At 46.5% G+C, this 16,983-nt stretch overlaps 1 protein-coding gene across 3 annotated transcripts in view; it reads left to right on the top strand.

Annotated features, from left to right (window-relative positions):
* Nucleotides 1–16,983, top strand: part of LOC105476092 (matrilin 2) — a 167,356-nt gene that overhangs the window by 17,536 nt on the left and 132,837 nt on the right. For all 3 annotated transcript variants that reach the window (XM_011731743.3, XM_011731742.2, XM_011731741.3), the window contains exon 2: nucleotides 526–693. In XM_011731743.3, the coding sequence (XP_011730045.2) occupies nucleotides 552–693 (142 nt within the window). In that variant the 5' untranslated portion in view covers nucleotides 526–551. The remainder of the gene's footprint in view (nucleotides 1–525; nucleotides 694–16,983) is intronic.

Raw genomic sequence — 16,983 nt, 5'->3', positions numbered from 1 at the left:
AACACTCTCGTAATAAATGTATGTGGGAGACAGGGAGGCAGGGAGGCTGGCTATGTGATGCTACTTTCTGTCAACTACACATTAATTTTATATGTATAATTTATATAAACCAATTGGTGTCATCTACTATTATTAGACTGAACGAATATTGTTACTTGGAACTCTCAGATATATAATAGTTTTTTTTGGTTCAAATCTAAAATGTAAAATGTGACTATGAGTAATTGATAATGAACTTAGCTGATAAGAAACTTCAGGATAGATTTTTCTCAAGTTTTCCATTCAGTCTTACAGTGATTACAGTGATGAAAAATTCCAACTATGCATGCCCTGCTCAGAGTGTCCAAGAAGAGCCTACCAATGGGGGCTACTTAAGCTCTCAAAGACCGAACACACAAACAGCATTTTGAGTACAAGTGGCCTGTTTGAACTCTGAAAAGGCGGGGCGGCAGGCCTGCCGCTCCTGGAGTTCAGGGAGACCCAGAAATCTCACCCTGCCGCCTTCCCGTGTTGTGTTTGTCACAGCCTTGCCCCTCTTGCTCGTCTTGAAAATGGAAAAGATGCTCGCAGGCTGCTTCCTGCTGTTCCTCGGACAGATCCTCCTCCTCCCCGCCGAGGCTAGGGAGAGGTCACGTGGGAGGTCCATCTCTAGAGGCAGACACGCTCGGACCCACCCGCAGACGGCCCTTCTGGGTGAGTGACAGTGCCCACCCCCAAAAGTGGGCAGGTGGGGGTGGTTCGGGGAGGGCTCAGGGACAGGGATTGGTGACTGTTTGGGAAGCTCTCCTTTCCCTGGGTCCTCGTTGGATGTGCTGGGCCTGGGGTCCTCACCGGTGGTGAATGCATCTGGAGTTGAGGACATGGTTGCACACGAGTTTTCAGAATAAATTTTCCTTTGAAGCTTTAATTGAATCTGAAGCTCATGGCTTTTCTCCAATATTCGGGGCAAGATTTCTCATCTGAAATGTCCTTGTTGTTGGACCTATCTGGGCAAAGGTGTTATGAAAATTGTGTATTAGGTTTGCCCAGCTAGATCTGTTAATAATGCTTCCCTGCGTGGCAGCAGGGAAGAAAGAGCTGGCCTAGAAGAGAGGCGGGGACATTGTGAGCTGAATCGAGGTATTAGGAATGGAAAATGCCAGGGGTCTATTCATCTGATCCAGTGAACATGTTTCCTAGAGAAAGAAAATGTCATGAAAACATACAGAAAACGTATAAATCAGCTGATTCTAAACAAGGGCCTTGGTAAGCCTGGCTTGTGGAGGTTATAGGAAGGTTGGGTAGTGCCAAGAGAATGAGTTTTGGCATTGACCTGGGTTCAAGTCTTGCCTCTGCTACTTTCCAGATGTGATATAACCTCCCTGAGGCTATAGATGTGATACAACGTAGGTGATATAACCTCCCTGAGGCTCAGTTTTATCATCTGTAAAATGGAAATGTGAATGCCAACCTTGGAACATTTCTGTGAGGAATAAATGAGGTAACACAGTAAGGAAAAGCTTTACCACAATTATCATTCGAATAAGTTCTTTGAAACTGTATTTGACATTTGTATCTTGTTGGCCAGCCACTTGAATCTGACCCCCTACAAAGGCTGCTAAGAGAACTGCCCAACGACCTGGTAGCCTCAGCAGCATCTGAAATTATAATCAGGGACCACAGGGACCTAAAGAGCCCTGTTTTCAGAGGTCAGAATCTTTATTGATGTTAACTAAATGAGGACCCCAGTGGTAGATCTTCCAGGTTCTTGAAAGTCCTTGTTTCCACAGTGATGTAAACAAGACTTTTGCAAATGTGAAAATGAGTGGGAAGTGTTTAATATGTTAATTGAAACGTTTTGAAAAACAAATTCCAAGATGATTAACAACATCTCTCTCTCTCTCTCTCTCTCTCTATATATATATATATATATATTTATATATATATATAAAACTGACGATGCACACAATCTCAGCTCATTGCAACCTCCGCCTCCTGGGTTCAAGCACATCTCCCACCACAGCCTCCTGAGTAGCTGGGTTTACAGGGGCACACCACCATGCCCAGCTAATTTTTGTATTTTTAGTACAGACGGGGTTTCACCATGTTGGCCAGGCTACTCTCAAACTCTTGGCCTCAAGTGATCTGCTACCTCGACCCTCCAAAGTGCTGGGATTACAGACATGTGCCAGTATGCCTCGCCAAGATACCTGATTTCTGGATCACCAGCAGTGGCTGCACAGTTGGGTTTCTGATGGGGCTGGTCTCAGGAAAAGCCACCACACACTTGCCTGGCAAAGCACACTGCTTCTCTGGGCTCCAAGTCTCTCTCTCCCTCCTTTCCTCCCTCTGATACACACACACGGACCACATCACCCCCACCTGCCCTAGTTGTCAGCATTCGCTGTCGTCCTCCTTCGCCTAGAAGCCCATTTTGCTAAAGGCACCAACCTTGCATCCAGCATTGATTCCTTCTTCTCATTTTTCAAGAGAATGTGTCAGAGACAAAGAGGGGGATGAGACACAACGTATCTTTTCCACCCCAACACTGCAAGTGGGCATGGGTGTTTTCACTCCATGAGCTGTGCAAGTGGCTGCTCCCAGATATGCTGGAGGGCTGCTTGACTTATGAAAATGGTGGAGTGGGCCAGGCATGATGGCTCACGCCTGTAATCCCAGCACTTTGGGAGGCCGAGTGGGCGGATCATGAGGTCAGGAGTTCGAGACCAGCCTGACCAACATGGTTAAACCCTGTCTCTACTAAAAATACAAAACTTAGCTGGGCATGGTGGCAAGTGCCTGTGATCCCAGCTACTCAAGAGGCTGAGGTAGGAGAATTGCTTGAACCTGGGAGGTGGAGGTTGCAGTGAGCCAAGATCGTGCCACTGCACTCCAGCCTGGTGACAGAGTGAGATTCCGTCTTAAAAAAAAAAGAAAAAGAAAACAGTGGCGTGATAATCATGAAACCGGAAGGCAAACACTATGGCTGTGGCCTGGATTCTCAAGTGCAATCTGCTTTTGTTCTGATTTTGATGGGGAACAAAAATGGAAATGCATGCTCATTGGTAGTCCTTGCCCTGAGGGTATGACCTTCTCTTCATTCTTAGAATACTATAGTGTTTTGTATTTTATGCATGTTTGCTTCTCTTGGCTCTTGGACTATTTGTTCAGAATATGGCGCAGGCCACATTTCACTTTTTAGTGGCAAATCATTTTGGCTAAAGCTATGGCATCCACTGGCATGATTTATTTTACTGGTTATTTGCTTGCAAATATGTTCCTGAAAGTTTAACAGAGTAGAAACAGCAGAATGGTTTCTTAGGTTAATTTTTTGTTTGAACTTTCTGGGTTTTAAAAATGTTTATCTTTTATGTTTAAATTCAGATCAGAGTCTCAGTAACAACTTGAGTCCGTTTGAAAAAATAACGCATCTATTTATCCACCCATCGTGTGAACATCTGCAGGCTGTTCACTCCGCAGCCTGTGATGTCTGTCCACATGGGCTTATCTCTTACCTCATTCATTTATCTGGAATTTCTGCTCTGTGCCAGACACTGGTTGTGGGGCGGGGGTAGTGTTTAAGATGAATAGACACCATCAGGAGGTGCACAGAGTAGTGGAAGAGACAGGCATGTGAAAAGATCATTAATTTGGTAGAATCGGTGTGCAAAAGTAGAGGCATAGCTACATTATAGCTCAACTCTTCCTGCTGAGCAGGCTTAGTGTAAGGTAGTGGTTCTCAAGCTTTGGTCTCAGGATCCCTCCTTTTACACTAAAAATTATTTTTATTTTATTTTATTTTATTTTATTTTATTTTGAGACAGGGTCTCACTGTCTCCCAGGCTGGAGTGCAGTGGCATGATCATGGCTCACTGCAGCCTTGACCTCTTGAGCTCAGTTTTCCAACCTCAGCATCTCAAGTAGCTGGGACTGACTACAGGCACATGCCACTACACCCGGCTAATTTTTGTATTTTTTATAGAGACAGGGTTTCGCCATGTTGTCCAGGCTGATTTTGAACTCCTGAGCTCAAGCAAGCCCCCCGCCTCAGTCTCCCAAAGTTCTGGGATTCTAGGCGTGAGCCACTGTGCCCAGCCAAAAATTTTTTTTTTTTTTTTGAGACAGAGTCTTCCTCTGTCGCCCAGGCTGGAGTGCAGTGGCCGGATCTCAGCTCATTGCAAGCTCCGCCTCCTGGGTTCGCGCCATTCTCCCGCCTCAGCCTCCCGAGTAGCTGGGACTACAGGCGCCCGCCACCTCGCCTGGCTAGTTTTTTGTATTTTTTAGTAGAGACAGGGTTTCACTGTGTTAGCCAGGATGGTCTCGATCTCCTGACCTTGTGATCTGCCTGTCTCCACCTCCCAAAGTGCTGGGATTACAGGCTTGAGCCACCTTGCCCGGCCGCCCAGCCAAAAATTATTAAGAATCCCCAAGAACTTTTGTTTGTTTGTTTTTTAAGAATCCTGAGGACAATCAAGGGAGTTTTTGTTTATGTAGGTTAGATCTATTGGTATCTACTTGATCAGAAATTTAAAAATAACAATAATAAAATCAGAATGTGTTAACAAACTATATGTGTATAAAAAACTATATTTCCTGGCCAGGTGCGTGGCCAGATGCAGTGGTTAATGCCTGTAATTCCAGTATTTTGGGAGGTCAAGGTGGGAGGATCACTTGAGCCCAGGAGTTTGAGACTAGTCTGGGCAACATAGGGATAACTTGTCTCTACAAAAAAATTAAAAAGTTAGGCTGTGCACGGTGGCTCATGCCTGTAATCCCAGCACTTTGGGAGGCCGCGGTGGGCAGATCACTTGAGGTCAGGAGTTTGAGACCAGCCTGGCCAACATAGTGAAAACCCGTCTCTACTAAAAATACAAAAATTAACCTGGTGTGGTGGTGTGCGCCTGTAATCCCAGCTACTCGGGAGGCTGAGACAGGAGAATTGCTTGAACCCGGGAGGCGGAGGTTGCAGTGAGCCGAGATCATCCCACTGCACTTCAGCCTGGGTGACAAGAGCGAAACTGTCTCAAAAGAAAAAAAGAAAGAAAGAAAAAATTACCCGGGTGTGGTGGTGCACACCTATAGTCCCAGCTATTTGAAATGCTTAGGCTGCAGGATCACTTGAGCCCCAGAGGTTGAGGCGGCATGAGTGAGCCATAATGGTGCCACTGCACTCCAGCCTGGGTGACAACAGTGAGACCCTGTCTCCAAAAAAAAAAAAAGAAGAGTGGCACTGTTTTACAGTTTTGCAAATCTTGTAATGGTCTGGCTTCATAGAAGACAGCTGGATTGTCATTTCTTGACCATTCAAGCTGTCATGAAATGTTTTCGTTAGATGATATGAAAATGCATGGATATGTAGTTGGAAAAAGGAAGAGCATTTAAATAGCCTTTTCATATAATTGTGAATGTTCTTTGATACTACACCAAAACTTGACAAAGAGTAGTTTCTTAAAGGTTAGTTGCAATGTGAAATCTAAAACCAGATCAACAAACTTTTTGTTCTCTATATACCCACAAGAGAATGTGAGTATGAAAGGCAAACATTCATGCTATTATGGAAATAGTTCTGACCTCATGGATCCTCTGAAAAGGGCTCAGGGACCCCCAGAATTCCCCAAACCACACTTAAGAATGGCTGGTTTAAGGGTATCATTCCCAGTGAAGGTCCTGACCATGGAGAGCCCTGTGGGACAGCAGGTGGCAGAGGCATGAGGATGGAGTGTGGCAGTGGGGCTCTGATGTGGTGCTGGGTCTGCCAGGCAGGTGGTCTGAGCTGGAGATAAGCCAGCAATCACTTAGGACCTTGAGGGCTCCAAGGAAGATTTTGAGCTTCATTTTGCAGGGGTGGGAGCCGTGGAGGGCTTTAAGCAGTCAACAGTGGGTGTCGCTTTGTCTTTGCACCCACTGTACTCTCTGGACAGACTTGACCTTCCTGGGTTGTGGCAAAGAGCAGGGATCTAAATAGCAGGCTGCAACAGGAGAAGGAACGAGCACCTGCTCTAGGCCAAAGGTCGCTCCAGGCAACAACGCTGGCAGGTAGAGTCAGAGAAGCTGGCTGTGCTGTACCCAGAACCCTTTGCACTTCGGATTCTTCCCCTTGACCAGCCTTATCAGTGGCACCCATCCCCTTCCACACTCCTCCCTAGGCCCTCCTCAAGGGGGCGCTAACTTGAAGGCATGCTGCCCCACTGCTAATGGCTGCCTGCTTTGTTTGTGCACACTTTTCCTCTTTGTTACACCACTTTCCTTTGAGAGGGTGGACCTATCTCCTGAGCAACCAGTGGGGTATATCAGCCTTTTTGGAAACCTTAATCCTCCTTGCCCAAACTCCCAGAGTATTCTTTATTTTTTTTATTTTTTTATTTTTTTTAAGATAGAGTCTTGCTCTGTCACCAGGCTGGAGTGCAGTGGTGCAATCTCGGCTCACTGCAACCTCTGCCTCCCGGGTTCAAGCGATTCTCCTGCCTCAGCCTCCAGAGTAGCTGGGATTACAGGTGCCTGCCACTACGCCTGGCTAATTTTTGTATTTTTAGTAGAGACAGGGTTTCACCATGTTGGCCAGGATGGTCTTGATCTCTTGACCTCATGATCCACCCGCCTTGGCCTCCAAAGTGCTGGGATTACAGGCGTGAGGCTCCGCGCCCGGGCCCCACTATATTCTTGATTCCCACCACTTCACAAATTACTCTACAGCCAGCCAGCTTGTGGTCTGTGGTGGTGGTCTGTCTTATGAGGTCTTGTTGACATTCTTTTCTAAATTTACCAAACTGGCTCATTTTATTTCTGCTAATTAACCTTGAAACCCTTTTCTTTTCTTATTATAGATTCCCCTTTGGATCAATACTACACACTCAGAAGTTATGTTTGTGTTTTAAGAGAGCATTTTGTGGCAATATGGCGTCAATTCTAGAAGTGGGAGACAAAGATTTAAAAGGAAGTTGGCCCTGCAGTCTGGTCAGGGGATGGTGGGGCCTGAGCTCCCTCCCACCCCCAACCCCACCTCACACACTGCTGGATGAATTCCAGAGGTGTTCCAAGGGTAGATACCACAGCATTTAGTAAAGTTTACATATAACAGTTAATTTACTACTTAAAAGCTAACGAAGAAAATCTAAGAATTCACCTGTTTTTTTTTTTTTAGACAGGATGTTATTCTGTTGCCCAGGCTGGAGTGCAGTGGCACTCTCATAGCTCACTGCAGCCTGAGCTCAGGCGATCCTCCCAACTCAGCTTCCCAACTAACTAGGACTACAGTCATGCACTACCACACCCAACTAATTGTTTAATTTTTTTGTAGAGACAGGATCTTACTATGTTGCACAGACTGGTTTCAAATTCCTGGCCTCATGCAATCCTCCTGCCTTGGCCTCCCAAAGTGTTGGGATTATAAGTGTGAACCATTGCTCCTGGCAGAATTCACCTTATACAGCCCCCAAATTCTGCTTTTGGGGAATCACAATGTATTAAGAGGCACTTATTTTCATTTTTGCATATATCTCTAAACCTGACATCAAAATATTCATAAAATTGCAATACATTTCATATAATGAGCTGAAACCTCTTAAGTGAGCCATGTGAAGTTGTTGGCTGCCTGGAGAATTAAATGTAAACATGGCCTGCTCTGTGTTGCTAATGGAAATTTTTACCTAGGTTGATATTTATTAACTTTTTTTTTTTTTGAGACAGAGTCTTGCTGTGTCACCCAGGCTGGAGTGCAATGGCATGATCTTGGTTCACTGCAACCTTCGCCTCCCGGGTTCAAGCAATTCTCTGCCTTGGCCTCCTGAGTAGCTGAGATTGCAGGCACCGGCCACCATGCCTGGCTAATTTTTGTAGTTTTAATAGAGACGGGGTTTCACCATGTTGGCCAGGCTGGTCTCAAACTCCTGACCTCACGTGATCTGCCCACCTAGGCCTCCCAAAATGCTGGAATTATAGTCATGAGCCACCGTGTCCAGCTCCAACCTACATTTTTAAGGCTTAGAAATCCACTCAATGGATTTCTACATCCCAAAACAATACCTTTACTTGACTTTTATTGGCCTCTTCTGTGAAGGAGGGAAAGCAGATGCCAGAAGCCATGAGAGTCTCTGGCTCTCCAACCAACCCATGGAAGCCGCTAGGCTTACATTTCCTGAAGCCGTTTTGCCATAATTAAAAGTTTGTCTCTTTCCCTGAGCTTTCCAGAGCTTTGTCCATCCTCTTCCTTCTACCTGGAATATCCTTCCCCAAACAAGACCCATTCTCATCCAGGGCCAGGTCAAATGCCGCCTCCTCCCTCTCCAGGCAAGACCTCCATTGAGGGACCACACACATTGCAGGTCCTCTGCCAAAGTGCCAACCCTCCCTGCCTTACATTCCAAGGGGTAATAGTGATACCTACCTCAGAGGGATTCACATTTTAGCTATTTTTGCACTTGTCTCATTTTACTACTAGACTGTCTCTTCAAGATAGGGACTGAATATTTTTCATTTCTCATAGCACCTATGAAAGGCAACTCTAATTTACTGAGCCCCTGCTGTGTGTTGGGATGTGTTATCTCACCTAATCCATAGCAGGAGCAAACACTGCAAGGTAATTATTGTTATATTCTATTTTCAGGCAAGGAAGCTGAGGCTCAGATAGGTTAAGCAGTTTTAGCAAACTTGTCAAGACTTCTGCAAACCTAGACAGAAAATGTCCTCAACCCCCAGCCCCTTTATGGAAAGGATGCATGGCTTAGGGGCAGATATGCCTTGGAGCAAAGAGAAAAGCACCTGTACTCCTGCTTGCTCCTTGACCCAGAGTTTTTATGTAGACCATAGAATGCCCTGCCCATCTGTATTTGGCGGTGCTGCTACGCCTGTCACACCTGGATTCTACTGACCTCCAGCCCTGACTGTGGTTCTGCCCAGGGCTCAGTGTGTATTGAACAAGTAAGTGAATGAGACGTGCAGAAGGCTGATTTCGTCCTTATTTGAATGATTTCGATCTTGATTAAACTTCTTCTTAGCAAGAGGTTATTTTATTCTCCTGGACCTCAGTTCATTCATCTCTAAAAGGAGGAGGTTGAAGTCAATGATCTCTCAGGTCTCATCTAGGATGTGGTGATGTCACCAATTCCCCTGACACCCTTTCTGTGTGGGAACCCTGATGAAATCCGCAGCTTTCCCTCACTCTGTCCAGGTAGGAAAGCCAAGGAGGAATCATATTCTGGAAGCCAAGGAAGGAGAAGTTTTGAGACACAGGATGGTCAGTAGGATCAGGCAGGACAGCAGGGATGGGTCAGTGGGATCAGGTAACACAGCAGGGCTGAGCAGTGGGTTCAGGCAGAACAGTAGGCTGGGCAGGGGGATCAGGTAACAGCAAAGTTAGGCAGTGGGATCAGTTAATGCAGGGCTAGGCAGTGGGATCAGGCAACACAACAGGGCTGGGCAGTGGGATCAGGCAACACAGCAGGGCTGGGCAGTGGGATCAGGCAGCACAGCAGGGCTGGGCAGTGGGATCAGGCAGCACAGCAGGGCTGGGCAGTGGGATCAGGCAGCACAGCAGGGCTGGGCAGTGGCGTCAGGCAATACAGCAGGGTTGGGGAGTGGGATCAGCCAACGCAACAGGGCTGGGCAGTGGCAGCAGGTAACGCAGCAGGGCTGGGCAGTGGCATCAGGCAATGCAGTAGGGCTGGGCAGTGGGATCAGGCAACACAGCAGGGCTAGGTAATGGGATCAGGTAACACAGCAGGGCTGGGCAGTGGCATCAGGTAACACAGCAAGGCTGGGCAGTGGCATCAGGTAACACAGCAAGGCTGGGCAGTGGGATCAGGCAACACAGTAGGGCTGGGCAGTGGGATCAGGCAACTCAACAGGGCTAGGCAGTGGGATCAGGCAATATGGCAGGGCTGGGCAGTGGGATTAAGCAGTGAGGTGGGGTTCTTAAACTTCATTGTGCATCAAAAGCTCCTGGAAGGCTTGTTAGAACACAGATTACTGGGCCCTGTGCACAAAGTGTCTGATTCAGTAGGTCTGGGTTGGGGCCTGATAAGTGGTATTCCTGGAGATCTCAGTTTGAGAACTATTACTGTAGAGAAACCTATAAGGTTGGGTGGGAATGGGCAGGAGGAAAAGATACTAGCAGGAGATGCTGTGGGACACGAGCCAGAAAGACAATACAAGATGAGTAACATCTGCAGAAAATTGCAGCTGCAGAGTATAAACTAACTGTAATCTGGGTCCAGCCCTTCTGAAACTTTAAAAATAAGCTGCTAGCATTGTCCAACCTTATAAGGAATTGGCAAAGGGTGGGCTTCAAGCCTACATGGGAGCCAGCCTCTTACAGCACAGCGGTTAGCAATACACATCTAAAGAACTAAGTGGCTGGCATGTGTCTTTATCATCAGAATTGATTATACAAATGAAGGTTGATGCATTGAGCCTATCAAATTGTTTTAAATATAGCAAAGGTTTTCTTTTTTAAACCCTGTGAAGTAAAACCGCCTCTGTTTCAGTGCTCAGCTGCAGTGCATCGTGGGCAGCACAATGACAGTTGGAAACGTGGACCCCATGGAGGGACTGTCATGGCCGCCCTCAGCACAGACCTGCTGTTCCCTATCAAATTCATCATCCGTGCCTATGCTCTGTTTAATATAGAAACGAACCTCTCTCTTATCAATCATTTTTTATAAACTATATGAAGTAAAATTCTTCATTCCTATCTTGTGATTAACACTGGGAGAATCCAAAAAGCACAGCATCTGACCTCCAATAAGCTATAAAGTTAAAAGCTTTTCTAGGCAATGAATATATAACCTGATTTTTTTCTCCTTCAGATCCTCTCTCTCCCCTTCTGTCTCCCTTTCCTTTGTGTGAAACTCTTTCTTTATCCCTTTCCTTTTCTATAAACGTCCTTGATCTTTCCCTCTCCAGTCCTCCCACTTCTTCATTCCCTTCATTCTCAGGATGTTCTCTCTTCAGCTTGCCCATGTGTTTTGCACCTGTAACTCATGTGTGTGTTGGGGAGTAGAGGTGAAGATTATCCCTTCCATGAGTGACAGTCACCTTTCTTTTCTTTGCTAGCTGGTGCTTTTAGGAGACAAGGTGTACAACCTTACCCCTAAGGAACCAGTCCTGTCTCTCGTCTCTCTAACTAATGATAATAATGATAACAATAGTAGTGATGATGGCTCGGTGCGGTGGCTCATGCCTGTAATCCTGCCAGCTGGGGAGGCCGGGTTGGGTGGATCACCTGAGGTCAGGAGTTCGAGACCAGCCTAGCCAACATGGTGAAACCTGTATCTACTAAAAATAGAAAAAATTAGCCAGGCGTGGTGATGGGCACCTGTAATCCCAGTTATTCAGGAGGCCGAGGCAGGAAAATTACTTGAATCTGGGAGGTGGAGGTTGCAGTGAGCTGATATCACACCACTGTGCTCTAGCCTGGGCAACAAGAGTGAAACTCTGTCTCAAAAAAAAAAAAAAATTGTAGTGATGACAAGCCACCATATGCCAGGCACTGTGGTAAGCAGCTCACACTTCACTCTGCATGTACTATTATCCCTTAAATGTCTCATACAAGGTCATTCAACTACTGAGCAGCCAGAGGTAGAATTCAAGAAGCAAACTTGCTGTTTTCTCTACTTAAACTCTTGTCACCCAGGCTGCAGGGCGGTGGTGCGATCATGGCTCACTGCAGCCTCGACCTCCGGGCCCAGGTGATCCTCCTACCTCAACTTCCCAAGTAGCTGGAATTACAAGCATGCACCACCATACCCAGCATTTTTTTTTTTTTTTTGTATTTTTGAGAAAGACAGGGTTTCACCATGTTGCCCAGGCTTGTCTCAAACTCCTGAGCTCAAGTGATCCTCCTGCTGTGGCCTTCCAAAGTGTTAGGATTATAGGCGTGAACCACCACACCCCGCCTACTTGAACTCTTTTCTCTAACCCCACCCTCCCTGTTTTATCCAACTGAATTGGTCTCATCTTTCAGGTCTCAGCAGAAGCGCTTCTAATCTTCTAGGTTAGGATTAAATACTCCAACTATTGCATTCTCATGGAGTGCTGTATGTCCCCAAAACTGCACTTAGCCTGTACAGCAATTGCCTGCTTAATTGTCCATGTGGTTTGTCATTGTACCAGCATGGCCGAGCAAGGTGCCTGGAACACAGCAGGTATTCCATAAATGCCTGTAGGAAAAGTCAATTAACTGACTCTTCCTCAATAAATATATATATTCTAGAAATTTGAGTTGTGTATTAGTTTCCTAGGGCTGCTATAACAATATACTGCAAACTGGGTGGTTAAACAACAGAAATATATTGTTCACAGTTCTGGAGCTAGAAGTCTGAGCTCAAGGTGTCGGCTGTGTTGGTTTCTTCTGAGCCCTCTCTCCGTGGCTTGTAGGTGGCCGTCTTCTCCCTGTGTCTCCATGTGGCCTTTTCCTCTGTACCTGTGAGTGTCCAGACTTCCTCTTCTTATAAGGACACCAGTCACATTGAATGAGGCCTGCCGTAATCACCTCATTTTCACTTAATCACGTCTTTAAAGACCCTAACTCCAAATCCGGTGACATCTTGAAGGCCTGGGGGTGAGGACTTCACCATCTGAATCAGGGGCAGGGAGAAGGACAGAAGTCAGCCCATGACAAGCTGCTTTGCTTTTCACTTTCCCGGTTTGTGGAGGACAGTGTGTCATCTTTCAACATGTTTCTAAATAGCCTCTTTTTCCTTTCTGATTCACTTGATGTTCCCACTTCAGGGTGACATGACAGATGCTGGGGAAGCATGTTCAAAGACTTGAGCGGTGTGTCACTTATTACTTTACCGTCGCATATTTCAGAGTCGTTAAAGCAGCTCCAGCAAGCGCAGTGGGCTGTGTAGCCGGAATCCTAGGGCTGCAGATAGGACACGAGTGCACTCTAACCAGGGTGTGAAACCAAGTCCAAGTAAGATTTTTCAAAAGCCAAGAATTAGCATGACTAGCTCAGTCCTGTTTCAGTATATCCAGGGGAGGCTGATTTATAGGGAAAGATGAAAGGAGGACAATGTGTATATTATTTTGGCTGCTCAGAAGGCCGTGGGGCTGGACAGGGGGGAGGAGGAAGTTATTATAAGCCTACAGCCAGCCAATTAGTAAGAACATCAAAGAGGAAGCTGGATGGCCAGATGGACCAAGAGCTGGGGCACAGGCAGGCTCTTCGGGAGAAACAAGATCAATGGATGCTTCGGACAACCTGAGTTCAGAGCCGGGAGAGGCCTTTGGAAAGGCATGATGGATTATGTGCACTGTGGGTCATTGCGCCATGAGAAGTCCCGGGCGGATGAGCCCCAGAGGCCCTTAAAGTCAGAGTGGACCGTTAAGTAAACTGCGGAGGAATTTCTTCTAGGAGGGCTCAGACTTGGCAAAGGCTGGGAAGGGCTGCTTTCCATCTCCAGCTCTTAATTCCCAAGCCCTGACACTGGGGCTCGCTTGTTCCAGCCTACTCGATCCATTTATTGAATAAAGATATACTGAGAACTGGCCGGGCATGGTCCGCCTGCAATCCCAGCACTTTGGGAGGCCGAGGAGGGCGGATCATGAGGTTAGGAGATCGAGACTGTCCTGGCTAACACAGTGAAACCCCGTCTCTACTAAAAATACAAAAAATTGGCCAGACGTGGTGATGGGTGCCTGTAGTCCCAGCTACTGGGGAGGCTGAGGCAGGAGAATGGTGTGAACCCGGGAGGTGGAGCTTGCAGTGAGTGGAGATCGCACCACTGCACTCCAGCCTGGACTACAGAGCAAGACTTGGTCTAAAATATACATGTATACACATACACACACACACACACACACACATATACACACACACACTGAGAACCCCCTTATTCCAAGGTCTGTGCTAGGCCCAGTAAAAGATGAGGAATCCTTACATCTTTGGGACTTGGTGGGGTCACAGGGGAAGCGTCCTTCTCTCCTAGGTACCTTTCATCCGTTTGCACCCAGATGTGGCCTGTCCCATGTGATTGTGCCACTACTGGTTGAAGCAGGCCTTTCTACTCTCCTCTTCCAGTTAAAGCTGAATTTGTCTCCAAAGTGAAGAAGAACAGGAAAACCATCAATTTTATGGAGCTTTTTAACTATACCAAAATGGTTTCATTCTGATACACTTTTTTTTTTTTTTTTTTTTTTTTGAGATAGAGTCTTTCTCTGTTGCCCAGGCTGGAGTGGAGTGCAGCGGCCTGTTCTGGGTTCACTGTAACCTCTACTCTTGGGTTCCAGCAATTCTCCTGCCTCAGCCTGCTGAATAGCTGGGATTACAGGCACGCCCCACCACACTAGGCTAATTTTTGTATGTTTAGTAGAGATGGGGTTTTGCCATGTTGGCCAGGCTGGTCTTGAACTCCTGAGCTGAGGTGATCCACCCACCTTGACCTCCCAAAGTGCTGAGATTATAGGCGTGAGCCACCGTGCCCAGCCCTGATATACTATTTTGTTTCATTATTTGCCTGGGTTTTATTGATTCATCCGCTCAACAAATATGTATTGAGAAGCTACAGTGTGCAAGGCATTGCTTTGGGTGCCAAGGATACTGCAGGGTCAGGCCAGGGTCACATCTGGCTCACCACCAGTCAGGCTTTAGGGTTTGGTACAAATTCCACGGCCTCAGGCACCATGGGTGCATAGGATCAGCAAGAGAAGTCCTTAAAGAGATGGGAAACTCACTCATCCCCTTCTGTAGAGGGGATATATTTGACAACAAATTAAATATCTTTAAAATCCATTTGTGCATTCAAGTTTTTCATTTCTTCTTAAGTCTATTTTGGTCATTGATAGCTTTCTGAAAAATTGTCTCATTTGTCTACATTTTCAAATCTGTTGTTATAAATTACAGCTCATAATACTGAGCTATGTTTTAATAGGGAACATGTGTTTTATAAATACATGTTTATAAAAATAGAGTCCCACTATGTTGCCCAGGCTGGTCTGGAACTCCTGGGCTCAAGCAATCCTCCTGCCTCAGCCTCCCAAAGTGCTGGGATTACAGATGTGAGCCACTGTGCCTGTCCAGGGGACACGTTTTTTTTTTTAACAAAAAGTGCCCAATGCTAGGCCGAGTGTGGTGGCTCACACCTGTAATCCCAGCACTTTGGGAGGCTGAGGCAGGCAGATCACTTGAGGTCAGGAGTCTGAGACCAGTCTGGCCAACATGGTGAAACCCTGTCTTTACTAAAAATACAAAAAATTAGCTGGGTGTGGTGGCGGGCACCTGTAATCCCAGCTACTTGGGAGGCTGAGGCAGGAGAATCACTTGAACCCAGGAGGTGGAGGTTGCAGTGAGTGGAGACTGCACCATTGCATTCCAGCCCAGGCAACAAGAATGAAACTCCGTCTCAAAAGAAAAAGAAAGAAAGAAAGAGAGATAGAGAGAGAGAGGGAGGGAGGGAGAGAGGGAGGAAGGAAGGAAGGAAGGAAGGAAGGAAGGAAGGAAGGAAGGAAGGAAGGAAGGAAGGAAGGAAGGAAGGAAGGAAAAGAAAAAGAAAAAAAGAAAAAAGTGCCCACTGTTTTATTCTCATAGATCACAAAGGTCTTAGCAAAAATTCTAAAGAAACACTGAGACCTGGGGGATGGGTGTGTGTTGCCAGGAGAGAAGTCTCTATTGCCTCTTGGGTTTCTCTGATAATACCTGGCTTTTGTAGAAGAGCTTCACAGTTTTTCAAAGCACCCATCCCTTGCTTTACTTCTCCCATCTCCCTTGTCTGTCTGATGCCTCCAACTTCTCAGAATTGCCAGGGCCAGGGCACTGCTGGGACCATGGTGTGGGTCTACATTGCAGTAAAAGGCTCGTTACGCACTCCCCTCAACACAGGAGTCTCCTGTTTTCAGGCAGCTTAAGAAAGCAGTCTTGTCCGTGAAGGAATGCCCAGCCTTCTTGGTGCAGATGCTGGGTTTGGGGACCCAGCTGTTTGCAGGAGTTGTCTAAGGATGTCAGCTGCCCAGTACCTAGGGACTGTGAGACTCCTGGGATGTTAGGGTCCCCACACCAGCAGGGGGAAGACACTGGCCCCAAGAGAAGTTGAGTTTAGGGCAGCCAGTCCTGCTGGGAGAAAGGAGAGCCTCAGATGCCAGCAAGCTTGTTGCCAGCCATTTTCTGACAACCCTGTTTATTGCACCATGTACGGTAATCAACATAGACTTCCATCTGCTCTGAGGGGTGAGGGTGGTGCTCCATGGAACACACACATGCACACCTTCACCCACCCTTTCCTGTACCTTTATAATTTGTGGCATAGGAACACTATACCTATTGCCCTTGGGTGTGGTTATAGTGCCACAAGGTTCTCTGTGCAGTACCTGAATGACAAGATCATATTTTGTGTCAGTTCCACGGGAAAGGGCTCTTCCTTACAGACATTGGAAGGGTACCAGTAGAATCTTAAGTTCTAGGAAGGCAAGTGTTTTTTGTTTGTTTGTTTGCTTGCTTTTTTGTCTGGCACATGATAGATGCTCAGCAAATATTTTCTGGATGGGTGAACAAATGGAAACTGGAATGAAATGGAGATGCCTAGGTGGGTGGCAGGAAGGACTCTGCCTCTCCTGGTCTTTGCCCTGTAGATGCCAAATATTCTAGGTGGGAACTGGGAAGTTGGCAGATGCAGTTCTATAGAGAGTCAGTGGAGCAAAGATTGGAAAAACATCCAGCCTGTGTCAGCTAGCAAAAGAGGGGTTTTGGGTCTATTTTGGGGTCAGAATATTAGAGGAGGTACCCTGTAACCTCAGGGGTCAGAGCGTGGTTGACTAGGAGGCTCCAAATAGTAAATGAAACCCAAGGGGACAGAGATAGGACCGCTTGATCCATCCTTATAGGTTCAGAGCTCTGTCTTATCAAATGTTTTCCCTTCATGTATTAGCATGATAATCAACTCTCTCTACTTTGGTTTGATAATGCAATGCATTATATGGATAGATTTTCTAATGTTGAACCAATCCTTGCATTATTGGGGTAAACTTTACTTGATCATAATGTACCTTTTAATACCTTACTAGAATTATTTT

This window comes from Macaca nemestrina, chromosome 8 (genome assembly GCF_043159975.1).
Source record: "Macaca nemestrina isolate mMacNem1 chromosome 8, mMacNem.hap1, whole genome shotgun sequence".
Lineage (NCBI taxonomy): Eukaryota > Metazoa > Chordata > Mammalia > Primates > Cercopithecidae > Macaca > Macaca nemestrina.
This window is presented reverse-complemented; position numbering and strand designations above follow the sequence as displayed.